The 26031-nt window shown below is 29.6% G+C and overlaps 3 protein-coding genes and 1 pseudogene across 10 annotated transcripts; 1 reads left to right on the forward strand and 3 right to left on the reverse strand.

The window, feature by feature from the left end:
• Positions 1 to 375: 375 nt before the first annotated feature.
• LOC145192845 (membrane-bound acylglycerophosphatidylinositol O-acyltransferase mboat7-like) lies at positions 376 to 5864 on the reverse strand. Of its 4 annotated transcripts, XM_090071826.1 has the most exons (6): positions 5366 to 5864; positions 4972 to 5222; positions 3050 to 3176; positions 2407 to 2951; positions 2100 to 2246; positions 376 to 1539 (listed from the first exon to the last, which is right to left on the reverse strand). In XM_090071826.1, exons 2-6 carry the CDS (start codon positions 5184 to 5186, stop codon positions 1224 to 1226), a joined length of 1350 nt encoding a protein of 449 aa, XP_089927952.1. In that variant the 5' UTR covers positions 5187 to 5222; positions 5366 to 5864; the 3' UTR covers positions 376 to 1223. The 4 variants fall into 4 exon arrangements, with proteins under 4 accessions (XP_089927952.1, XP_089927953.1, XP_089927955.1 ...); XM_090071827.1 differs by lacking the exon at positions 5366 to 5864 and having other exon boundaries at positions 4972 to 5336; XM_090071829.1 differs by lacking the exons at positions 4972 to 5222; positions 5366 to 5864 and adding an exon at positions 3712 to 3838.
• Positions 5865 to 6962: 1098 nt separating this feature from the next.
• LOC149878810 (ATP-dependent DNA helicase PIF1-like) lies at positions 6963 to 14918 on the reverse strand. Of its 4 annotated transcripts, none has more exons than XM_090071833.1 (5): positions 12269 to 14593; positions 11882 to 11930; positions 9621 to 9725; positions 8173 to 9488; positions 6963 to 7222 (listed from the first exon to the last, which is right to left on the reverse strand). In XM_090071833.1, the coding sequence occupies exons 4-5, from the start codon at positions 8587 to 8589 to the stop codon at positions 7211 to 7213; spliced, it is 429 nt and encodes a 142-aa protein (XP_089927959.1). In that variant the 5' UTR covers positions 8590 to 9488; positions 9621 to 9725; positions 11882 to 11930; positions 12269 to 14593; the 3' UTR covers positions 6963 to 7210. The 4 variants fall into 4 exon arrangements, with proteins under 4 accessions (XP_089927959.1, XP_089927958.1, XP_089927956.1 ...); XM_090071832.1 differs by lacking the exon at positions 6963 to 7222 and adding an exon at positions 7247 to 7998; XM_090071830.1 differs by lacking the exon at positions 6963 to 7222 and adding an exon at positions 14627 to 14918 and having other exon boundaries at positions 7249 to 9488; positions 12269 to 12439.
• LOC149878811 (uncharacterized) lies at positions 10188 to 11129 on the forward strand. The gene has a single exon (XM_090071230.1). The coding sequence runs from the start codon at positions 10188 to 10190 to the stop codon at positions 11127 to 11129; it is 942 nt and encodes a 313-aa protein (XP_089927356.1).
• Positions 14919 to 16188: 1270 nt separating the features above from the next.
• Positions 16189 to 18062, reverse strand: LOC149878812 (uncharacterized; annotated as a pseudogene). The gene is made up of 3 exons (XR_016446976.1): positions 17808 to 18062; positions 17590 to 17700; positions 16189 to 17500 (listed from the first exon to the last, which is right to left on the reverse strand). The product of XR_016446976.1 is annotated as an uncharacterized LOC149878812 (transcript).
• Positions 18063 to 26031: the final 7969 nt, after the last annotated feature.

The following is a 26031-nucleotide window of genomic DNA, read 5'->3' on the forward strand; positions in this document are numbered from 1 at the left end:
TCAAGAACTAAATGCCTGGTTGAATTTCTTAGTTTATGGTCTAATGAATTATTATTTATAGTGTATAAAATGTAAACCTAAATATAAAATGTTAACCTTAACTTGTAGTTATGTAGAGATAATTCTCGGAAAATCCAGTTAAGAAGAATTCTTTTTACTCATACATAACTACAGTTTAATGCTACTGTTTTATAACATACTTATATTTTTATAACAGCTGGGCATAGTTCTAATCAACCAACTCAAATACTCATACTTATAATACTATCCATCATTTTTTAAATTGCTGATATTCAAACAATGTCATCAATATTAAAAAAAAAACAATACATACTTGTGTATCATTTAGAAAACCATACTTTTATACAACAAAACGTACTTTTATACAACCATACTTTTATACAACAACGTATTATTGTGCAAAGATTTGTATGTTTGAAAGTAAATGAGCCCTAATACATCTAAAAACTAAACCTAAAAACTGTATTAGTTTTAGAATAATTATGCAAATAAAAAATGTCTAACTACAAAAAAAAGAAAGTTTGATTATTAGTTAAAAATATTGGTCATAAATATTTAGGCTACAAGAATACAAAGCATATAAAATCCACTAAATGTAATATTTTCAAAGCTGAATTTTACAGTAATAAAAAGTGAACTGCAATACAAATATTTAAAAAAATATTGCTAATTATAAAAAAAACTAATTTGTGCACAGGTTCAAATTAAATCCAAAAAAAAAAGATAATTTTTAAGTGAGCTTGAAAAGTTAAAATCTATTTAGCAAGTTTACTGTCCTACAACAGAAATTAAAGTTGGTAAAAGTTAAAAAATTACATATTTTTGATAATATAATTATTAAATAAAATATAACAATTATATTTTTAATATAAAAATTCATATGAAACATAAATAGTTACATAAAGGAAAAAATGAGCTCATAAAAAAAAATTAAAACAAAACCCTTTCAAAATTTTAAAAACTTCATAAAAACTCATTTTATAAAAATTCTAAACTGTGTATTTCATACAGATACTTTGGATACAACAATCAAAAAACAATTTAAAAAAGCATAGAAAATTAATACTACATATAAAAATAGGATAACTAAGTTTGGAGCTTTAGTTCAATTAAGCATATTTTTTATGTGTATTGAAATGAACTGCCCCTATGAACATCAATAAACTTTAATCTGAGCAGTTAAAAAATCTTTAAAAACTATTTTAAATAACTGATGCTACCACATTGAGAAATAGCATAGAAAAAAGGCCCCAATAACACATAGCTTCCCATATCTTTATACTAACATCATAAGTCAAAAATTGAAAAGGCACAAACACAAACGCAACTAAAGAGTATGTATAAACTTTTTTGAATAATAACCACAACTGCTGTTGGAATGGTGTCTTTATGTAAGGTTTCATTGACAAGTCCAATCGAACATCAGACATAATTGCAATAACATAACAAAAGCCAGTTAAATAATATCCACTATGGATACCATGCCAGTAGCAACTAATGAAAAATGAAACAGCAACCCTAAAGTAAAGCAACGCAAAAGCTTTCAAAAAAAAAGTAAACTGAATTAATAAAGACGGTAAGATTAATTTTTTTTTCTTTCTTTTTTTTATACTTGATTCTTTTTTATGAAAGCCACAAAAAATTTTCTGTTTTAGGAACTGAACAAAAGATCATGCAATATCCTAATGATCAAATTTCATTAAGCAGAAAAACAAATCAATTAAAGAGATTTTTCTTATGAAAACATAAAGTTTCAATAGAAGCAAGAAATGTTGAATGTTTTTATTAAATAGGAAGAAAAAATACAACAGGAAAAGAAAGCTGGAAAGGTTTTGTTGCCTTTTCAAATAAAGATAATTTACTAAAATTGCAACAAAAAGTTTAATATTCTTTAATTCAAAATTTAGAACAAAATTTTTAGACTGTTTTTAACTATATTTTTTTAAAAAAAATATGTCATGATTAATCATACTTTGATATTATTTGTTACATTTGCACTCTATGTAAAGATATTTTTCTTAATTTTTGGGCCACACTAGAAGTCTGCTGCAATTTTATTGCATCAAGAAAAAACTTACTTCAGAGGGTGGGACTTAAATGGCAAACGTTTATAAATATACTCTCTTATCCACCACTGTATAGTCATATTCCAATTCCTCAATGACATTTGGAATGAGGTTGAAAATTCAAATTCAAGTATGTTGATATTTCGAATAGTTTCAAAACTAAAAAAATTCAATAACAAATTATCTTAAAGAAATAATAACACTCACAAAGAAAAAAAAAATACTGTTAATATGATTTTTATAAAATAGCAATAAAAACAAATTATAAGCATACAAGTCAATTATACACATCAGAAATTAAAAAAAAAAAAAAACTAACTTGTAACTATTTCTAAAACAGTGTATCAATTCTTTGGGGTTTACTGTTTCTCCTGTTGGTCCTGCACCTGGCTTACAAACAAAGTCTCTGGGATATGCACCCAAACCACAGGACATGCACATTGATTCAGCTAAAAGCCAACCAACATAAAATCGCCAGTGAAACCACATGAAAGTTACTATAGAAACAAATACAACATAAAGAGAACCATATGGGTGCTTTAGGCATTCATCACTTTCTAGATAGCTTGTTGGGAATTGACTCTTTAAATAAAGATAGCCTACAGCTATAATAGGGGCAAATTTGAGATTCATTATAGCAGGCTCCAGAGTGTTTATATTTGCACTATCTTGTTTTAACATATCATTGAAGGTTTTATAAGTGTAAAAAGGGCCAGTCATTAATCCTATGTAACAATAGCCATATGCAAAAGTGTCCAAAATAGAGATTGAAGTATTAAAATCATTTCTTATTTTAACAACAGAGTCATCCTTTTTCTCAGATCTGATCAACTCATCATGAAGTTCAAATGCCAAACTAATCATCTAAAAAAAATCATAAGACTATAAAACTTTAAAGCTTATACTTTTAATAAAGTGCTGAACAACTTCACTAAAATTTTTATTAAAAAAAAAGCACACACTCGAACAGTAACAAGAAGTTGAACAGCATTTGAGTGCTGAGGAGGTTTGGGAAAACCAAACTGCTCACAGGTTCGATAGAACAGCAGATATGAAAATGTAAACAACACTGATATCCAGCTACAGTTTCTAGGAATAAAATATTTATTCACTATTTAAGAATATTTACCACCATTAAAATATTTATTCAAAACTTATATATTCAGAAATGCTATTATCTGATCCTGAATATCTATTTTCCTGATTGATAGGTTTATAACTCATGTTTACATATTTAGTATAAATAATACAGTTGAGAAAGATCTTGACTCTGACCTAAGTCTTATGATAGTAAACTTATCTAATTTAATCTGGTAAAAAAAAGGTGCATCCAGAATTTTACTATTTAAAATATTCTAAAAAAAAGTTAGTTCAAGACTATTTTTTAAAAAAACTTTTACATATTCCAAAAAAAACTCCATTGCTAATACAATTTTGTTCCATCTATTTTTAATATTTGAACTATGGTCAAATTGATGAGCAGTTACACAGCAATATGAATCTGAAGAATCTGATGCAAATTTATAACATACTTTTTAACTTTGGAAATTTATAACACACTTTTGAAAGATTTGTTTCTAATCAAAATTTCTGTTTTAAAATTTGATTTACCAAGTCCTCTTACTTGCTCTTAAAGACAATCTGTTGTCAGTTGGTGACATCTATTAGTTGGTGACATCTGTTTTATCAGCTGGACAGCCATCTAATTATTTATAGGACAGTCATCTAATTATTTATATTGATATGTTTAAAATATATATATATATTTGTTTACATTTGGTTTTATTTACTTTAAATTGTGAGAAAAGTGTAAAACAACCATTTTGGGGATTATTTCTAAAGCCAAACTTTATAAAATCAAGTTAATTATTGCAATCATTTTTTTGTTGTTGTTTCATTAAATTTTGAAAACTTTATATTTTAGCTGTTTTTCTGACACTTTGAACAACTTAAATATTCAAAATTTTTAAAAATGAAAAACTTTCAGGCTGCAATCTTAGATTTTAAAACATGACTTAATATTGACTTCTTTTATTTAAGTAAATTTAGGTCAAAGTCTGATCCTTTCAAATTTAACAAGATTTTTTAACTAATGAAATTTAATAACCATAAAAAAACAACCATGTTTATTTGACTGTAATGTCATATAGACCCTTATTTTTGAAAACTCAAAATGATTAAACTAAAAAAATTATAATTTACAAATTATTTGAAAATAATGATAAAAAATTATTCAAAATACTGAATGACACTAAGTTAAGAGTTTTCCTTACTTTGTATTGACAATATCAACTTGCTGTCATAAGTAAATATTTTTTGAATAAATAGAGTACATGTGTTACAACATGAATTTCTAAGTAAATGCATATAAAAGTACAATATCCGGTAAAATTCTTAAAAATAAATATCCTGAATATATGCACAAAATAATAATCTATATATTCATGCATATATATAATTTTTGCATACATACTATTCACCCCATGTACATCATATAGCATAAATATCAACTTAATTTAAATACAAGAAACAATGTAGCTTTTTATAGAATAATTATGTTTAATTTTTTTTGTTTTTATAAATACCATATATTAAAAACATTTTGCATGAGTATTTTTTTTCAAATACTTCACTTTATTTTATAAAAATATTAAATAAAAGTTTTTATCATTTCATTTAAAGTTAAAGTCAGTACTTAATTGCAGCATCAACACCAGGTCTAGTATATATATATATATATATATATATATATATATATATATATATATATATATATATATATATATATATATATATATATATATATATATATATATATATATATATATATATATATATATATATCTTTGTGTGTGCGTGTGAGCAAATAATGAAAATAATTTACCTGTAACTAAAAACTTTCAAAATTATAAAATTAACAGCTATTGTTGTAAAAGAATGAACAGCACCATTAACTCCAACTAACAGGATAACAATTAATAGGCCAGCTGAGAAACATAAGATCTGTCTCATAAATGTGCTATTAACTCTTTTTACCAAGAGCCCATATGGTATGCTCAAAACAAGCATTAGAAGGTATGTTATATCAAGGGGAGACATTGTACAACGTAGAAGGGCAGAGCTGATATTTCAACTCTAAACGAAATACAGCTGCATGAAATATTTCAATTATTTTTAGGAAATATTACTTTCTGGTGCAGCCATCTGAAAGCTGCAAAACCCTTTAACGCGTACAGCGAATTCTTAAAAAAAAAAAAAAAAAAAAAAAAAAACAACACCTTTAGATATGTAGTCAAAATTTGTAAAGATATTATTTATAATTTGTAAAGACCACGTTTATTAACATGTTCGTAAGAGGTGTGTAGCTAGGTAATAATGAAACTCGGGGAGGAACATTTTCCTAAATATTTACTTTATGCGAAACAAAAATTTCATCGCTCTTTTAATTACTTATAACAGGAATCATTCTGATTTGTCTTTAGTTTTAAATTGACCGATGTTTAACCCTTTAGCGCCCACCAGGGCTTAAAATTTTCAAAAAACTCCAAAAACTTCAAAAAGCAATTGTTTTAGGGCCTAGATTATGAATTAAAAAATAAAATTTTAAAATTTCACTAGCAAACCCAATTTTGTCATTGTAGCATATGTGATACATATAAATTCAGATAGCATTTTGTGATAGTTTCAAAAAGAGGAAACTCTCTTAAATACTTCTAAAACTTACATGTGTTATTAATTTAAAATAAAATAAACAAATAAGCTTTAATATTCGTAAAAAAACAGGAAAAAACTCTCTTTGAAAATACCTTGTCTGACAGCAATCATCCGATTTTTAAAAAGACTATTTTGATGTGTTTTTAAGTCTTGATTATCTAATTATATTAACCTAGCTAAATCAGATCAACAAAAATATGTTGTAAATATGCTACAAAAGGTGTTTTTGAGATCACTGTGTTGACAGGATGGCCATAAAAGGTTTCTGAAGTTATGTAGCAGATCTGCTACACGGGCGCTAAAGGGTTAATTCAACTAGCAAAAAGCAACCCGTAATACGGGTTATGGTCGGTCTGTTAATTTATAGTGGCTGTTTTCCACATTTTAAAGTTGCGAAACCATTACTAATACCCTTTTAGAAAAACGCCTTCAAATTTAAAAAATTAAACCATCTGTAAAATTAAAATAAAAAGTATGCGGAGGTAAAATAATTTACCAATTATTTAACATTATTTGAGAAATTTAAAACTGACATATGTCATATCAGTGTAGGGCAGAACTATTTTCCTCGACATCACTAAGTTCAAAACAATACGTTTTTAGTTACTGACAGAAAATAATAACACTTCATCATGCTTTAAATTGACGAAAAAAGCTAAATTTTTGTTATATTTTTTATAACATGAACTTTAATTAATGAGAGTAATATAAAGCGAACGTTAATTATACATGGATTATTAATTTTTTGGTATCCCCTTGATACATGTTTCTTTAAAAAAGGAAATTGTCTTTAAAACGTTAAATGCACACAACTAAATAAATTAATTAAAAATAACTGAACATTTGACCATCACTATTTGTGACACTAATCTGACCATATTTATATATGGCCTCTTTGTTTCAATAGCTTTTAGTAAACGGTAATTTGCTACCATTTACTAAAAATTCCTTTTGTTACTCGAAGTTTAATTATCTTAAATATTTTGACACTAATAAAGGACCTCCCTTCCCCGTTTTTGCCTTAATGGTGGTCAGGAGAATAGAGCTATTTTTATTAAGAGTAATCAAGTTTTTGATGAAGACCTTTCACCAGAATAATAAAATGTGAAACAATGATTTAAAAATTTAACAAATATAAGAATTTTTTCTTTCCTCAAAATTAAGCTAATTAATTAGTTAAATACCTTATAAAATTTAAGTAACTCGATATTTGACAAATGCGCTAAACTACAATATTCACCCCCCGTTTAAAAAGATCCCCTAGGTTACGTACAACAAATATTATTAGGCATAAAATAGAGAAAATTAAAAAAAACTTGAACTAATTGCATCTATTTATATCATTTTAACTGACAAAAATTTACAATAAAAGGTAATCAGGTTTTCTTTTTATAAATCGTATAAATGCGTCAATCGTAAATCTTAAAGAAAAAAAAAAACCACATAAAAAATGAAAATCGATTTACCTATTTATAGTAACCTATTTTGACGTGGCAGTTAATATAAACATTTATCGAAAATGTAACTATAAAATCTGTTTCGAAATGCAAAGGATTAACAATACTAAAATAAATTTAAAAAAAAAAAAAAAAAAAAAATCAAATTAAGATATAAACTGCATTTTTAGCATGTTGGCTTTTAGTAAATAAATAAAAGCAGTAATTTCCAATAATGAAACTACCTATTATTCATTTTTAACAATAGACACCAACGTGAAGATAAGCCAAGCAGTTTATCAACACAAAACATCACAACAATAACACATAACAATAGAATATTTACACCCTTGATCCTAAAATCCAGCGAAAATAACAAACCAAATTAAAATATGAAAGGCAAAAGTAGAAAACCAATTTAAAGTTAACTATATATTTATCTTTTTACTAAACATATAACTACATAAAAGTATATTTGTTTTTATATTCAATATTAGTTATTCAATTACTTCAAATTTAGGACATGAAAACACCCTAGATTTAAAGATCAAGGTTGCATACTCTCCCATACACATTACGCTAAACATTAACAGACATTATTGTGTTTCCAGAATAATGAAAAAAGGCGAGACAACACAACCTAGCTCTAAAGCAGTAAAACCGCCTGACACTAAATGCTGCCAAGTCACACCTCTGCTATAAGTACACCGCTTGGCTGGCAAGGTTATCAATCTTGCTCAATATAATGCCAACTCACACCACTTTGAAAACATGGAAACAACATAATTTAAACATATATACAGCTGTAAACAAATATGGTTTCATATAACACATATAAACATATTAAATGACAGGTATATTTATCAAAAACTATGAAAAAAATATTAAAGTAATAAAAAAAATATAACATTATTTGTGTAACACTTTTCACCTACCATATCTTGAATGAGATGTTTATCAATTTTGAAAAACAAACTATTAAATGCCCTAGTTCTTGAACATGCAACATATAGTTGACCATGAGAGAAACACGGTTTTTTGAGATATACCCCAACTCTATCAAATGTTTGACCTTGACTTTTATTAATTGTCATTGAATAAGCCAATCTGACAGGAAACTGACGCCGTTTCAGAACAAAAGGTAAATTAGAATCTGATGGAGCCAACTGAATTCGAGGAACAAAAACCCATTTACCACCAGAAACACCTGTCAAAACCTCTGCATCAATATAATTATTTTGAAGAGCACAAACTTTCATTCGAGTACCATTACATAACCCAGCTTTGAGATCTAAATTTCTAAGTAGCATAATTACACAACCAATTTTCAATTTTAAACAATGAGCTGGCATACCTGAAGGAGTTAAGCTGTTCAAAAACTCAACAGGAAAATTATCTCTTTCATTAAGGTCATCAGTATCAATTTGATCAGCACTTAAATAAATTTTGACCTCACCCGGCAGACATTCAAGCACTTCTTCATTGATAATGAATCAACATTAGTTGGTGTTAAAATCACGCGTTTAGAATAATCATTTTGATCAGCATCTCCAAAAATCTTTTCAACAACTGATTCATTTTCTCTAATAATGCACTGATTTGGTATTTTAATGCATCCTTTAAAAGGATCCTCCTCTTTGACAGGTATTGTTCCATTCCCAAGTTTTAGAAGCAATTGGGAATATTCACCTTCCCCATCTTGTACTCTCATATTTTCAGTTAATGCAAACTTCTGCACCCATTGCCAAAGCAAAGAACATTTTATACACAATTCTACTATTTCAGTTGGTTGTGTTTATACACAATTCTACTATATCAATTGTTGAACATTTTCATCAAAATTTTCTAGATTTAAGCCAATAAACTCATCAATAACAGGCAGATTGTAATCAGTCAGCATTTTACCACTGATTAATAATCTTTTCAATTTGATGAAGAGTAGCTTGTTCAGCTATTAGAAGTGGGACTGAGTGGTAAATGAAATCTTCTATCATAAAAAATTTGTATGTATTCCAGAGATGTAAAGGATTGTCAGATTCACAAAAGGTCAAAATAATTGAAAACAACTGTCTAATTTGCTTTGGCATACGTGTTAAAACCGCCTCAGAAAGAATATTCTGCCATTCAGTGTCATCTTGCAACAGACCTTTCAAAACTCAAGCTTCACGAAACGTTTCAAGGACAATACCATTAACAGTACGCACATCCATCCTCCCAAGATGTTGCTCCTTTTGCTTGCAAAAGTAACAGTCTAAGAAAAAACAATTCTCCAGTTGGATTAACTTTATACATTCTTACTATCACCTTATTACCACCCCTTTGTCTAACCTTCCATTTACAATGTTTATCATTAAATATAAAGTGAAAAGGAATGTCTACATACGAATAGCAATGTGCTCTTTCATTTTCAGTATTTAACTTAAACCATGCCGTTAGGTGCCTATCATGTTTAGCTGCACGATCTAAAGCCATTTGTTCTGCTCCTTCTCTAAAATACAATAATTGATTTTCAGGTAGATGTTTACCAAGTCACAGCACTCTGAAAACACGGAAACAACATAATATAAACATATGTACCAACTATAGGCGCTAATTTACTTTTCTACCCCCCTATTTTTATTTTTGATTATGATAGAGAATTTTATCCTGATTAAGAATCGTATAAAAACATACACCTGAAAACCAAAGGAAAGTTCTCTAATTTGATGTTGAAGTGTCAAAAAAATATACCAAAAATGCTAATATTCGCCATCTTTTTTTACAACACTTTAAAATTTCACTATTTAATTACGCCGCCTGGTTTCTGTAGTTTAAAAGTAATTAAAATTCTCATGAAAATTCAGAAAGTATTCATGAAAATTCCGATGCAAAAAATTTGCAAAAAACAAAATGTAATTATAAAAGACTCTCTCTATAAGAAATGTTTCTTTATTTCTGTTTTAAAATTAAAATGGCGAATGCTAGACGACCGACTATTATTGAATTTGATAGCCTTAATTTACCGGAAATTGGTCGCAGGTTTAAAAACAATAATAACGAGTGTATCCGTTGGTGCAGGGAGTTTGGTTTACTTGCTATCAATATGGTCTGTCCTCGATGTAACATCCAGTGCAACGAACAAAATAGTGATAATGTCGATGGAAAGATTTGGAGATGCATGCAAAAACAATGCAAAAAGAAAATAAGTATTCGTGTTGGGAGTTTTTTTGAAAGATCTCAACTGAAACTTTGGCAAGTAATAGGTATTACTTATATTTGGACTCGTAGCGCCGGAAAAAGTCGTGGCCTTTCATTAAAAGACATTCAAAAGGATTTAGAAATTGGTAGCAATAAAACTGTTGTTGATTGGAATCAATTTTGTAGAGACATTGCCGTTACTTATTTCCTTAATAACCGTGTGCAATTAGGAGGACCAGGTTCAATAGTGGAAATAGATGAATCACTTTTTTCAAGAAGGAAATACAACCGAGGTAGAATTGTGGAAGATCAATGGATTTTTGGTGCGTACGATATAGCGACTAAAGAAGGGTTACTCATTCCTGTAGCGCACCGCGATGCTGCAACCTTACTACCCATCATCATACAATGGATTCGTCCTGGAACTGAAATATGGAGCGATATGTGGGCAGCATACCGAGGTTTAGCAGCGCAAGGCTTTCAACATGGTACAGTAAACCATACTTTACATTTTGTTGATCCCGCAACAAGTGTTACAACAAACAGGGTTGAGGCAATGTGGCAAAGAAGCAAAGCCAAATTTAAAGCTATGTTTGGGCCCACAAATCGAGAAATGATTCCCGATTATTTGTCAGAATTTATGTGGGCGCAACGTTTTAAAGAACATTCTTATTTTCACTTTTGGAACCAAGTTGTAGATGAATATCCCGTTTGAATAATATTTATGTATATTTTGTATATTTTAGATAAACATTTGTTTATCTAAAATCATTAATATATTTTTAAAAAAATTTATATAATCTGAAAATAAGAAAAAAAGTTATTGAAATTCGAAGTTTTTTCAAGAAAAAAATACTTAAAAAGAAAATACATAACAAATTTCTCTATAAAATGTTTTAGCGAAATAAAAACCGGGCTATAAAGTTTTTTTAATAAATAATTTCATGTTTACTGCATGAATTATTAACTTAGTAGTTTTGTAAAAAAAGATGGCGAATATTAGCGTTTTTGGTATATTTTTTTGACACTTCAACATCAAATTAGAGAACTTTCCTTTGGTTTTCAGGTGTATGTTTTTATACGATTCTTAATCAGGATAAAATTCTCTATCATAATCAAAAATAAAAATAGGGGGGTAGAAAAGTAAATTAGCGCCCCAACTATAAACACAATAAATGTGCTTAAATATGTATATAAGGTTAAATATATTCCTTATATACATATTTAAACACATTTTTAAAACAATTATATAACACATATTAACACATACACAAACAGTAAAAAAACACTTTACATTATTATAAAAACACATTGATAAAACAACTATAAAGCACTTATTACCACATACACATACATATCAAAAAAGCATATATGCAAACAATAAAAGTGTGCAAACAAAAATTTTAAAAATGATGCGAGAAAATTTAAAAAGATACAAAATATATATTTACAAACAATACTCTTTACCTTATTTTTTTTCTTCATAATTTACGTTTAATTTACTTTTCTAAATTTTCTAAAAAAGTACAAAAATAGTTAATAGCATCACAGAAATTTCAATGTAGTAATAACCATTTTATGGAAATAGCATTAGTATAACTTTAAATAACATACATACCCCTATTTTCCTACTAAAATATAAGATAATAAAAACAAAACTGCAAAAAGAAAAACTAAAACAAACAAAATATAAACGATTTAAAAAATTAAAATCCTTTCTACTTTATCTAATAAAAATTGAAATCCTTTCTACTTTATCTAATAAAAATTGAAATCCTTTCTACTTTATCTAATTAAAATTTAAATCCTTTCTACTTTATCTAATAAAAATGTATAACTATTTTATATACTTACTTCAATTATAAGATGATCTTAACGATTGTTATTTATCTTCATATGATTCTTTATGTAATATATCTAAACTAATAATTAGATTCCAAAAGGAAGAAAGTTTTAACTCGCTTCATGGATCTTTCTCCAACGGCCGCGTGCATTTTAAGAACGCGCTCTTTCAAAGCCTAGTAACTAATGACGAAACGGCGACATTAAACATTAAACATTAAACATTAAACATTAATTTCTGTAGGAATTATATTATGATAAGGTTGACGGGGAAACCCGATAATAATTTTAAAATGGTTTTAAACACATGGTTTTAAACGCGTGGCTTTAAACGTATAACCGGATTTCCCCGTAATACATGCCATACTTCGAGTTAAGTCAAGTGCAGGCACGGATCTAAGATGTGGCCATTGTGGCAATGGCGATATAGTTTTAATTTAACGGCAATCACATTAGTTTTGGGTTTTTTCGCTTCAGGAATATCCCTAAAAATTAAAATTTGTCTACCGCAATTTACGGATTTTGGCTCTAGAGATTCCGCGATGGCCACAACGGTTCTTATTATACGTTATCGACGTTTTATTCTACCAATAAATGCTCCAAAAAAACATTAAAATATCGGTCTTTAATCGAAATTTCAACCGTGAAAATAAAATTTGGCCACAGTTACAAAATCCTGGATCCGCGCTTGAAGTGCGTTTACGAGTATAAATAAAATGCATTTATCGAGAGATGGTTTGTTAGGACCTGAATTCACCCTTGCAAAATAATGTAAAGAATCAATATAAAGTCAATAAAACAGAAGTAGGGGTGCATCTTTCATCATTCTTCATATAACATACACATACTCATTATTTAATGCATTTGGATATGTTATATGAAGTTATAGTATAGATATTAAAGATACGTTATAAAGTCAAAATTATTCAGTAAATATACCAATCTGCTTGTATTCCTTTATATGAGTTCTCATGCCATTTATAGGTTAACTTGAGAGATGTCACATTTTTTCATTCACAGATGTCAAATCTTTTAGGACTTCAAGGAAACAACCTAACTGCTTGTGTAAATGTTTCTGGTTGGCTTAAAAGAAGTTTTCTCTTCAAATTAAAATAAACTCCTAGAATAAAAAGATCTCTTTTGGTTATTTCCAAAACTTTTATCTCTTGTGACAACTTCTCTAAACTTGCTATGAAATGTTTAAGTCCTCTTTTTTCTTCTTTCAACCCACAGTTGGGTTTTCTTAATCCAAATACGTTCCGCTGGTTCGTACTCATTCTGAAAAACTTATTGAACTAATTGTAGATCTTGTCTTGTTTGGTTTTGGAGGGGCTCATAAAATATCGAAGCAGATTTATTTAAACAAACCGATAAAACGCTAAGTTGTTCGTTATTTTTCTACTTTTTAAAGGTAGCTGTTCTCTTAAATTGGAGGAAAAATTCTTTAATGTCATCATCTGGTCCTCCGTTAAATTGTGGTAAGCTAGACTTATCGATTGTTGGTCTGAGTGAGCTTGTAAACTTTTCTAACCAATTGAGAGTGTTTCTCTCATCTTTCTGTCTAAGTAGAGAAGCTTCAGCTTCTTGTTTTGCTGTGGATTTTAAAAATCGTCTAAAAACTCTTTCCGTTCTCTTTTCACTTATGACTTTATCGATATACTCATCATGCCTGTCATTGTCTTCATGGCCTAATGAGATCAAAATGTTCTAATGGCGAAACATCATTGTTGGGTGTAACACAATTTGGTACAGACGGTGTTTTTGAATAAAATAATGGTAAAACATTAGGATTATTATGTTTTTAAATGTTTATTAAAAATGTTATTTCACTTTTTTTTAAAAAATCAATTTTCTTTTTCTTTTTTTAAATAAAAATGATTTCTTCTAAAATGTTTTTTTTTTCTTTTTCCTTCGATTTTGTTTCAAAATAATCAATCTACTTTTTCGAATATGATTAATAATTAAAGTTCACTGATTTATGAAAAATGAGTGAATACATAAATCTCGGTAGGGAAACTCCGGTGTGAGAGTGGCGTTTTTTTTAATGTCTTTAATAGTTAATTGTTTTAATTAATATTTGTTTACGCCGTGTTTTAGGGAAAGGATAGGGTAAGGGGAAGGTTTGGATTTATAGTTATGTGGTTAGATATATGGAGGTTGGAAACGAGGTTAGTGGTCTAGGGAGTACTTGGTTAGGAAAGGGCGAGGTTTGGGGATAGCTTGGCTAGGAAAGGGAAAGGTTTAATCTAAAAGGGCTCGCCGTTTTCAGTATATTCTGTAATGTAATAAAACTCAACAAATGTTCTATTGTGTAATGGTTAGCACTCTTGTATTTTCAACTTTTATATAATAAAAATAATATTCTCTTACGCTTCTTGCAGTGATCAATACTGTTTATATCAATCACTCCTCTTTCTTTTATATCTTCTTTTATTACAAATATCTCTTCTTTAGTTAATTCTTTTGGTTATTCTCCAACAATCAATATTAAAATCTTCTTCTTTTCTTCTTTTATTCAACTGCTTATTATAAAACTGCTTGTACTATCAATGTACCCTTTTTTATCACATAATTCTCTCTCTTTTTAAAATTCTTCTTAAAACATTCTTAAAACTTTCTCTTAAAATTACGTCTTCCTTCTCCTTTTAAAACTCTTCTCCCAACTCTCTTAGACTCGCTTTTTTTTGAGCTTTTATAGTTTTTGCTTGTTTTCCCGTTGCGATATCTTTTTATTTATTAATATGGCAGGTTGATGAGTCTTCGTGTTAACGTCTTTTCTCAGTTGTTTTTAACTTTTCTTCTTACCGTTTTTTCGTTTACTTACGTGATAGATCGGTGAATCATCGTGTATAAGTCTTTTCTGATAGTTGTTTTTGACTTTTCTAATTGTCGCTTTATCGTTTATGAGTCTTCGCGTTTACGTCTTTTCTCAGTTGTTGTTTTTAACTTAATTCTTTTTGCTTTATTATTTATTTATATGAAGAGTGGACGAGTCATCTTGTGTGGGTCTTTTCCGATCGTTGTTTTTAATCTAGTTCTCCCTCTTCACAGTAGTATAAGTAATAGCAGCTTAGTAAAAAGATTATTGGCATTGAAGTTAAGAAATGTGATAAAACTAAAGTTGTTTTTCGATTAGCCTTTCGAGAGAAAATTCGAAGGAGAGATGAAATAGATTTTTTTTATTGTTTTCTTTTCTAATTTTAGGAAGTTTAAGAAAAAGAGAAGCTTCCCTATAGTGCCAAAGAAAAAGCAATGCAAGATGAAATATATAGAAATATATGCTTTGTTAGCTTACAATTTAATTCCATTTCCATTCCATCTATATATATATATATATATATATATACACGCCCGCCGCGATCCTTAATGACGCCCAGGGTCAAAATTTCACTAGCGCCCTATCATATCGACCGAATCCAAAAAAAACTTGAGTACTGTCCAAATGCTAATCTTTTTTTACTGAATTCTGAGGGCGTGGGTCGAGGAAGCCTCTAACAATTTTTTTAATATATTAAAAAAGAAATGCACAAATAGACATGTTATTGAACTTTATTTATATTGGAAGTAACTGTAAGTTTTAAATGTAATAGATATTTAATGCTTCAAGAGAAGTTTACTCTCCGGGCTTTATTCATAGCAAAATTCGTAATGACCTCGTCGTAGCACAGACTTTTTGCAAGATCGTGTTCAATAGATATAACTAGGAGATTAGTTAGCCGGTCTTGACTCATTGTAGATCTTAATGTTGTTTTTACTAGACCAAGCTTACTGAAAGACCGCTCTCCTTCGGCGATGGAAACGGGAATCGTGTTAAAAATACGTAACAAAATGCATATTGATTCGTAACAAAATGCATATTGATTCGAATTTATCAGAAAGGTCTAGAGTCTCTCTAGACCTTTCTGATAAATTCCATTTAATAGCTTCATTGAAGTGAGATTTTCTTTTGGACCGAAAAGATTAGCGCGCTTCAGAGTATCCAGATGACGGACCTCTAAAATAAGTTTGTCTTCATCTACATCACTCACATAGATTTGCGCCAAAGTTTTACATTTCTTCTCCACGTTAGGTTGTTCAACTTCTTTTTCTTCACTCGACCTACTATTTGATTCTGAGAGCCATAGGAACGAGAAAATGTTCGTCGTTTTTTCTGCAGCTTGAAATTAAGAGTCCTCATAAGTTTTATCTCATCATCTAGAGTAATATTTTCTGATTGAAATGACACGCTGACATAGTTTATTGCTTGAAGTGCTTTGAACCAGAAGGTTGTCATGATAATAAACTCAAATGACTGAATCCATTTCTCCTAAGATTTTACGTTATTCAAAATATCTCCAGTTAAATCAAGATCCCGAAGTTTCTGCAAAGAAAGAAGAATTCCTCTGGGTCGCTTAACCAACGGCTTTACAGCCTCAATGCGTGCACTCCATCGGGTTTGCGAGGTTTGATGAAGAGACAAACCAGTCGTCTCGGTCAAGATTTTCCATCATATAGGGCTTCCACTAAAAAGATTGTAGAGAAACTTCATTTCTACAGAAGATTCAAGGGAGTGAACACCAGCTAGGTTAAGGTTATGAGCGCTGCATGGCATATAGAAAGCTTGAGAATTTCTTTGAAGAATGATCGCTTGTACTCCTTTGTACACACCAGACATGTTGGCACCATTGTCGTATCCTTGAACTCGGCAGTTCTTCAGATCGATGTCGTTTTGCTCCAAGACGTCCATAATTAGCTTGGCAATATCTGCATTTCACGCCACCTAGCTGCCTCATTTCTCACCAATTTTTCTAGACTTGAATCAACCCCACACTGATTTTCCATGTTTTCTAGCTCTGTTTTCCACTTAATGCAATAGTCTCGATGGTGAGGATTGTTTTGGTGGCTTTTTACTTTGTCAGCTAACTTTCTCCAGTTTCCATTGATGCCACCATTCCAACGTAGAAGATGCGATTGATTACCAGCCCCGCAAGCTTGCTCGCTTCCGAAAAGTGAGCACGGAAAGCAAAGAAATATTTTAGAAGTTGCACTCCAAACATGCCAATCTCTGTTTATTTCTTCCCCATTGCGAGTTATTTCGTGGAAAACTGATTCAGGAACCTTAATCTTGTTCGAGTCTCTCGGAAAATATGAAAGATTTTTAGGAGGCCCCTGAAGAACAACTGCATCACGTTCTACTTTAGACATATTTTCAGCCCACAAAGCAGGATCGTTTGTACTAATTGCCTCAACCATCTTATCTTTATACTATTACTTTAAATAAATATTTAAATAAGTATATTACTTACACAAGCTCAAAATGATTATTAAAAGAATCTTTGCAAAGCAAAATTTACCAATAAATTGTTTCCATTTTCAACTCTTGTTGCCAATATTGTGCTACTTGAAGGAGGCAGCGCTTCTTTTGAGCTCAAAAAGTTTTCAAAAGAATTATTTCCAAAGCCATCCTATAGAAAATGAAGTAAAAGATTTAAAAATCTCTTGAATTATATAGCAATAGTATAATGGTAGAGGTATATGAAAAAAAAGGTTATATTTAAATTAATGAACCTACTATTTCAAAAGCTTGACGTGTCTGGGAGGAATTTTTAATAATCAATGTGGAAACAGCAGGCCAATCCCCATCTCCTTTTTTTGTAGCTCGTATACCACAATCTTCGAGTGTACGTTTATTTTTTTGCTCATTTGCTGTCCAATTTGCCGCATTTTTTCTGTTTTGACAGCCAGAATCTTTTTTCTTGAAACTGAACATGTTTTGTTTTTACAAAACAGAATAATTCAAGTATTAAAGGTATTTTTATGTTACTTAGCGAATGTAAATGAAGTCTTGGAATCTCAGTTATGCAATGTACTTTAATTTTTGTTGATATCTATATGTAGGTATGTATATAATAAATATAGATATAAATGTGCTTTTTATAAACAAAGCAGCCATTATGAGTATTTTCCCGCAAAAGTTTTGAGTAGTCTCAGACTTCCGCATATGAATTCGGATAATGCTGTATTGCTGAGGCAACAATTCTTAAACTCCTAATTTTAAAATGTGTGAATTGTATTGTTACAATAAACTTATATTATAAAATTAGGAGTTTTTCTTTGAAGCCCTGTGTATCTTTTTTATTAAAGTAAAAAAAATTATTGTCATGTGTGCGCCCCTTCTGATCCTGCGCCCGGGTAAAAAGTACCCTGTACCCCCCTCCACGCGGCGGCCCTGTATATATATATATATATATATATATATATATATATATATATATATATATATATATATATATATATATATATATATATATATATCTGTATAATGAAGAAAATGGTACCGAATGGATCTTTTCAAGAATAAGAACTTAGAGACCAGGTAAATATATTTCAGCCATCACAAATGATTCACCTTTACACAATGTTTCTTTAGTATGTATGGGTTGACTTTATTCCAAGCAAAGCAGTTGTTATGGAAGTTTCCTATATTTTCTTAGCAAATGTAATTTTTAACTCTTTTGAGTTTTCAATTTACAAAATATATTAAGAAGTTAACACTGATTATTCTTACTATAGATATATATTTTGTAAAATGAAAATTATCTGAGGTACATATTGTTATAATTGTATGGTAAGCATATGGATTTTGAGTATACTGAATGAACCACCCTTAATTGTACTAAATGGACCGATCCATTTTTCGACAAGCATTTATCGCGTTTCAGTTTGTTACTTACTAAAGCAAAATACTGCAGTTTTTTTATATAAACGAGTTGTTAAAGTGTGACTAATAAATTATACTAAAAAAAACTAATCATTAACTTCAGTATTGGAAGGCAGCTAATTTTAGGATACAAGTTACATAATTTACACAAGTTATAAAAATTCTCTTGTTCAAACGTTTATAGTTCGAACGTTTATAGTTCGAACGTTTGTAGTTTGAACGTTTATAGTTCGAACGTTTATAGTTCATCAAAAGTGAAATATTGCTTTAAGTTAGGTTATTTTATAACCTCGCAATGATTTATATACATAAATTAATTTAAATAATAACCGATAAATGATAATGATAGTTTAGATGAGTAAACGTTATTTCATTTAACATATATGATATATCTAAATAGAAAGTATTCTTTTTGTCTCCCCCTTGTGTGAGTTTCTTAACGTTGAATAAACCTTTTAGGTTCAACTAAACATAGTTATGAAACTTTTAAGTGTCTATCAAAAACCTTAAGAAAACACACACAAACCCATCCTAATGGTTAGGAAACACACAGAGGCTCAACCCAATATTTAGGTTTTTTATAATAAAGTGTCGCTTATAAAATCATCATTAACTTCGACAGTAATAAAAAAAGCCACAAATAGCTTAAGTAATTTAAATTACTAAAGCTAATAAAAAATAATTTAATTTTAAGGTTTGTATATTTAATATTAAAAAAAATAACATGAAAAATGTATTTTTATGATAAAACAATATGGAATTTTTATTCATTTTTTGTTTCAAAAGCATTATGAGACATAAGAGAGCAGCAACAGTGGAGGGTAGTTAAGATCGAAATAATATGATCCAAGCAGTTGATAGCGTTTTAACAAAACTTTATATGAAAAGCTGAGATATTTGTAGTCAACCATTCAACTCTCAAGTGGAAAGTTAAAGAAGTTTAGTAATCACCAAAAGGATTAAATAAATTGCTATGTATTCCATATAGTAACAGCTCTATGAAAGTGTTCTCAGTATCAGAAAAAAAAAAAAACTGGTTCAATATTGCTTAGTTTCTTCAAAAATTGGATATATGTTGAGTCCTATTAAGTTAAGAGCACTAGTATTTGATTATGCTCTGAAACTTGGCTAACACTATTGATATGAATGTCCAAAAAAGTGATAATAGTGTTGAAGATCGTTTTTTGCGGAGAAAAAAGTCAATTAATGACTTATGTGCAATACGTGGGGAAATTGGTTGAGACAATGAAGTATGGTATTGTTGCTGGCAGTGTGCCAGCTGGGCACATAAAGTGTGCACAAATGCAGATAATGCATACAAATACATTTGCAATTATCGTAAATTGACTTCCTGATCAAGACTTTGTTTTTAAGTTGTTATAATTATTGCAACTTATTTTACAGTCAGATAATTTTAGATCGTCTCATTATACTCAACATACGCTCAAAATGTGTCCAAGGTAAACTAGTCTAAGTTAAACTACATGGCTTTTCATGACTTATTTTAGGTTACTTTTCACAAGGACAACAATATTCAATATTGGAACATCAATATTTCCCCATTGCTGTGTATAATTCAAAGTTTTATTGATTACATAAAAATATCTTACTGCTGGTCCATTCAGAACAAGGTTGGTCCATTTAGTAAAATAAACTGCACTGAACAGACTAGAAAACAACTTTGTACGTGTCATATTTATCAAATTTTTCAGCGATTTTGTATTTACTCAATGACAGCCTTCAAGGATTGTTAGTTAAGATACGAATCTTGTCTTCCAACATAGTTACTTACAATATCAATATTAATCGTGTTTTTAAAAAAAATCTTATTTTGTGATCCATTCAGTACAACTCTTCTCTATTCATACATCAGACCTAAACAACCGCTACTTTTTTTTGAGTCCGATATCCAATAGTCAGACAGTTTGAACTTCTAATCCGATATCGATAGGCCGATATTTTTTTTAATTTGCGGTTCCAATTATCAATATTCCGATTGTCGGATAGCCTTTAAGATTTAAAAGCATTTTTTTTTACCCATTTTGAAAAAAAATGCACTTTTTGCTAAGTTTTTCAAAATTGAAAGAATGGCTTTAGATTTGCAATGAGTGCCATACCTTACATACAAAGTTTAATAAACATAGTGCTAGAAAAAATAGGCAAAAGTTTAATTAATTTTTTAACATAAAAGTATATAAGCAATGAAATCAATCGTTCGCCCTCCCTATCAGGGCCACCCACTTCTCATCCAGCAGGTGGAGGCTACCTTCGTGGAACACTTCTGAGATTTTGGCCTCAAAATGTCAGATCCCTACTAAAGAGCCCCTTCACGGCCGCAGAAGTGGACAAATGGATATTAAATTTCAGAAACATGTCCAACCAAACAATTCTGTGTAGCAATTGGAACTAGTCAAATGAGATGTGGGTCCTGCCCCTGACGTGGGTCCTGTCCGTGACCCTGTTTTATCTAATGCTGTCTGCAGACGGCCTAGAGTGGCCACCATATCCTCATTCCTAAATATATTTGAAGTGGTCATTTTCAGCACCTGTTATCACTTCGATCCCATCAATCTCCTCAACAGGTCTTACCTTCATCACTACCCCAGTAATGATACTTCTCTTTATGTTGGCCTTCATGAACATGTTTATGCACCCAACAACTCCGAGCTGGAAGTGAAGGTGGAGAGCTGTGACTATGAGAGGGTTCTTATCACTGAACATATACTCAAACTTTCACTTGAAGGCCACTCTAGAGTTGTGAGGGTTCTCCAGCAGGTAGTTAATGAGATGCTGCCCCTCTACAACGCTATTGTCATTCCGCAAAACTGCCACCTTGTCTTTCATAAGCTTGATGGTGGGCAGTAAAATTCCCACGTAGGCCTTTTCTTTAGGCTGTAGACTGTCTTGGCATTCAGCAGCTGGGTTCACAATCTGGCATTACTGATCCAGCAGAGCCTTGTAAGTCTCATAAAAGAGTAGCAGGCTTTGGTTGCACATGACAATGTTCAGCTTCTCTTTCAGATCTAGATCCTCTACACCTGCCAATGGAATCATTGATCTCGTTTGCCACTACTGTCCTCCTATTCTGACAATTTTATAACCCCTGTACTTTGCCAGCAGTCTTCGTGAACGGAGCCTTTGCATCAAAGTTCCTACCTGGCACTTTAAAATAAGTTTAAATTTTGAAACATTACTAGCTATAACAAAAACTCAAATGTAAGGATTTAAATACTGAATACTAGGGCCTTTTAATTGTAAAGTTGGTATGAAGGTACCGAGACGGTATAATTACCAGAGGTGTAACTGGATTTTTTCAACAGAGAGAGGGGTAAGGTTAAGTTTTTTTCTAACCTTCATCAGACAAACTTAACCTACCCTAAATAAGATTAGCTTAGCCTAATCTATCCTGGCTTAGTTTTGCCAAACCTACCCCAATCTGCATTATCCTGTTCTTACCTAAGTTAAGAGACCTAGCAATTTTTTTCACAAAATCAGTTAATCACTTATATTTATAGATAAATAAATGTTAAACGGCAGAAAAAAACCATTATTTTTGCGAAGGCTTTGATAAATAGTTTACCACTTTTAAATCGCATTTTTAAAATCGCATTTATCTGAAATACTTTTTAAAGCCACGAAATCAGAGTGATTTCAAAACTCTACTAAAGAAACAAAAATAAAAGCTTATTTAAATGAGTTTTGATTTATAAAACTTTCTCTCTACAAAAATCAGAAAAACCATATTCTTTATCTTTTATTTTAGATTATGAATGAACTAAAAAAATATTGAATGTATGGATGTATACATGCATGCATGCATACATACATGTATATATATATATATATATATATATATATATATATATATATATATAATATATATATATATATATATATATATATATATATATATATATATATATATATATGCAAATATATACATACAAATATATATATACATACAAATGGTATACACAAATAGGAGCAATTTTAATCAACTAGGAGGATAATATTGCCAAATGGGAACAATACTTTCCTCCTAGTTCTAAAGTTCTCATAAATTATTTTATTACAAAAAGAGACGAGACTAAACTTACTTTCCAAACAAATGGACTTTTACCCACTTAGAAATGTCAATTTTTACACTAATATTGATACAAGATATAATTTTCAAGAATCAGGCTATTCTTGCACTGAGCATTAAGCAGCGCAGTTACTTAATCCACTTTAAAAATGTAAATTTTAAAACTAATATCGACACATGCTAGATACTTTTTGCAGATACACTGAACAATTAATAAACGGACTGAAGTCAGTCGGCAATGTCGATCACACTGGCAAAAACTGAATTGAAGTATTCCAGACTTCTTATCATTATTATTAATAGAAAAATACTGTTAATATTATTTTTATTTTACATTTATTATGTTATAACTGTTGTTAAAACAACTACTACTATTTTATCAAATTTATCATTATCATAACTATTATTTTTTACTAATAATATTACTATATTATTATCATTGTTTTTATCATAATTTTTCAACTATAATTAATGGTATAAAATGCAGATATTCAAATAAACATTTGAATTTTATTTCTAATTTTTATTTTATAGTTGTTAAACAAAATTATTGAGAAAAGTTGAATTTTGTTCATATTTTATCTAGCCCAATTGATTATTTTTGTTTTTCATTTTTACATCGACTTCTGCGTTCTTAAATTATGACTTTAATCAAGTATATGTTAAGTGTTTGTTCTCTAAAAAGTTATACTTATTTCCAGAAATGGTAAGGACTTCCTTACCATTCCTGGAAATAAATATAACTTTTTAGAGAGCAAAAAGTTATATTTGATAGAAGATATTCTATCAAATCTCAAAACGAGATTTGATAGAAGATATTCTATCAAATCTCTTTTCTTCAAAAATATTGATGCTAACCCAAAATAATTCTAATCATAAAGCTGCTATTTTTTTTTAGTCAGTATTTTGATCATGCGAAGCAAAAATGTTCCAAACAACTAATTTACAGAAATATTCTGTTTGAGGTCAAAGCGTAGATTGTACGTAAAAACAAAACTTCAAATCAGTCATGAAGTTAACACGGGAAAGTATCTTGTTGGTAACGGTACGAAGTTGCATCATTTTCATTAACTTAATTTTATTTTTTTTATATTTAACATTAAATTAATACATTTTCATTAACTTAATTTTACTTTTTTTTTTTATATTTAACATTAAAATTAATTCATTTATATTAACTTAATTTTATTTTTTTTATATTTAACATTAAAATTCATTTATATTAACTTAATTTTATTTTTTTTATATCTAACATTAAAATTCATTTATATTAACTTTTATATGACTTAAGTTAGGCGTTGTTAGTTTTCATTAAAAATCAACCTTTAGCAACAACTTTGTCATGACAAAAAGATTGATGAGGGAAAGTAGAAATTAAATATTATAATGAAGACGAAATAGTTTGTAATTACTTCCCCATAACACTTAAGAATATTTTCTTGACGTTTCACCATATTGGAGAAGTATTATTTAGAGAGAAGAACAAGTGATCTGAAATCGTTAGATCATCGAATTTTCTCTACTTGTTTAACAAGTTATCTTCTAGAAGATGAATAAACATTTGGCCTTTGGATTTTGGGATTTCGGAAGATGCCACACAATTTTTTAAACATGCATTTATTATCAGAAAAAAATCGCTTCTAAATTATACAATTTGTCCTCATTTTTTTCTAAACCATCGTCTAACGGGAGGGATCCTAATTGAAGGGACTCTGATTGAAGGGACCCTTGGAATAGACCAACTAGGAAAATCAATATGGTTTTTGACACAAGGAAAGCTATTAATTAGGTTTAGTGAACAGTTTTGAGCAATGTTATGCCTCCTAAGCTAAAAAGAAACTTTGTTTATTGATACTGTGCTCAACCCAAATAACTTTTTCATCCAAATATTACCACAAATTTTTTATTGGACTGATATCAAGGGTTTGAGCAGATTACTCCAACATTTCTATCTCCTTTTCTTCAAAATATATTTTGGCAATCTTACAGTATGTTTCAGATCATTGTCTTGTTGGAAAATAAACTGACCAGGTAAGCCTAATATATTGACGGAGAGGATTGTTTCGTAAAATATTTACATACCTAGCTCCTATTCATTTTTCTTAGATTTGAACTAAGTTACAAACTCCGTTATAGCATTAACATCGCCAAACAATTACATTTCCAACTCCGTGTTTGGTTTTACAGTTTTTTTGTTCGAGATCTCCTTTTCTTTTCTATGCATTTTGTTTTTTTTTAGAACTCCTTAGTTCGAAATTACTTCCATTAAACCATAAAACTGATTTCCAAAAATCTATTGGCTTTGAAAAGTATTTTTTTGAACAGGCAAGGAATTTTTTATTTTATCTTGAATTGAAAGGTTTATTTGTGATGCAGGTCCCATAAAACCCTGCAAAACGAAGTCTACGTTGTATTGCTCGTTCAGAAACGTTAATGCCTAGTTTCTTTTCAATAGCTCTCGCAGAAATAACAGGCTAACTCTAAATCGCTTTACTTCTCAAGTGTAACAAGCTTATTTTGCTATAGAAGTTGACCGACGGCCTAAATGTGTTTTATTTTGCTATAGAAGTTATTGTTGACCGACGGCCTAAATGTGTTTTATTTTGCTATAGAAGTTATTGTTGACCGACGGCCTAAATGTGTTTTATTTTGCACACTTTCAATTTTTTTATATTTTTGTATTATTGATTGTACCGCTGCCTTACTTGTGTTATAATTTTTCTTGTGTTATAACTTTTATTATTTTTCAGCAACTTTGCTATACTTTAATGCACTTTCATTATCATTAACAATCGTTTGCCGCACCTCAATACTAATTTCAAAAATAAACTTACATCACAAAAAAGTTTCTCGAAGAATAATTTGTGTTTGGATTTGATGAACAGAAAACGTGTTTGGATTTGATGAACAGAAAACGTGTTTGGATTTGATGAACAGAAAACGTGTTTGGATTTGATGAACAGAATTGTTCCTACGTTGGTGAACTGACAT

This window comes from Hydra viridissima, unplaced genomic scaffold, assembly GCF_058129835.1.
Source record: "Hydra viridissima isolate aposymbiotic clone 2 unplaced genomic scaffold, HvirCarnegie_v1 scaffold_14, whole genome shotgun sequence".
NCBI lineage: Eukaryota > Metazoa > Cnidaria > Hydrozoa > Anthoathecata > Hydridae > Hydra > Hydra viridissima.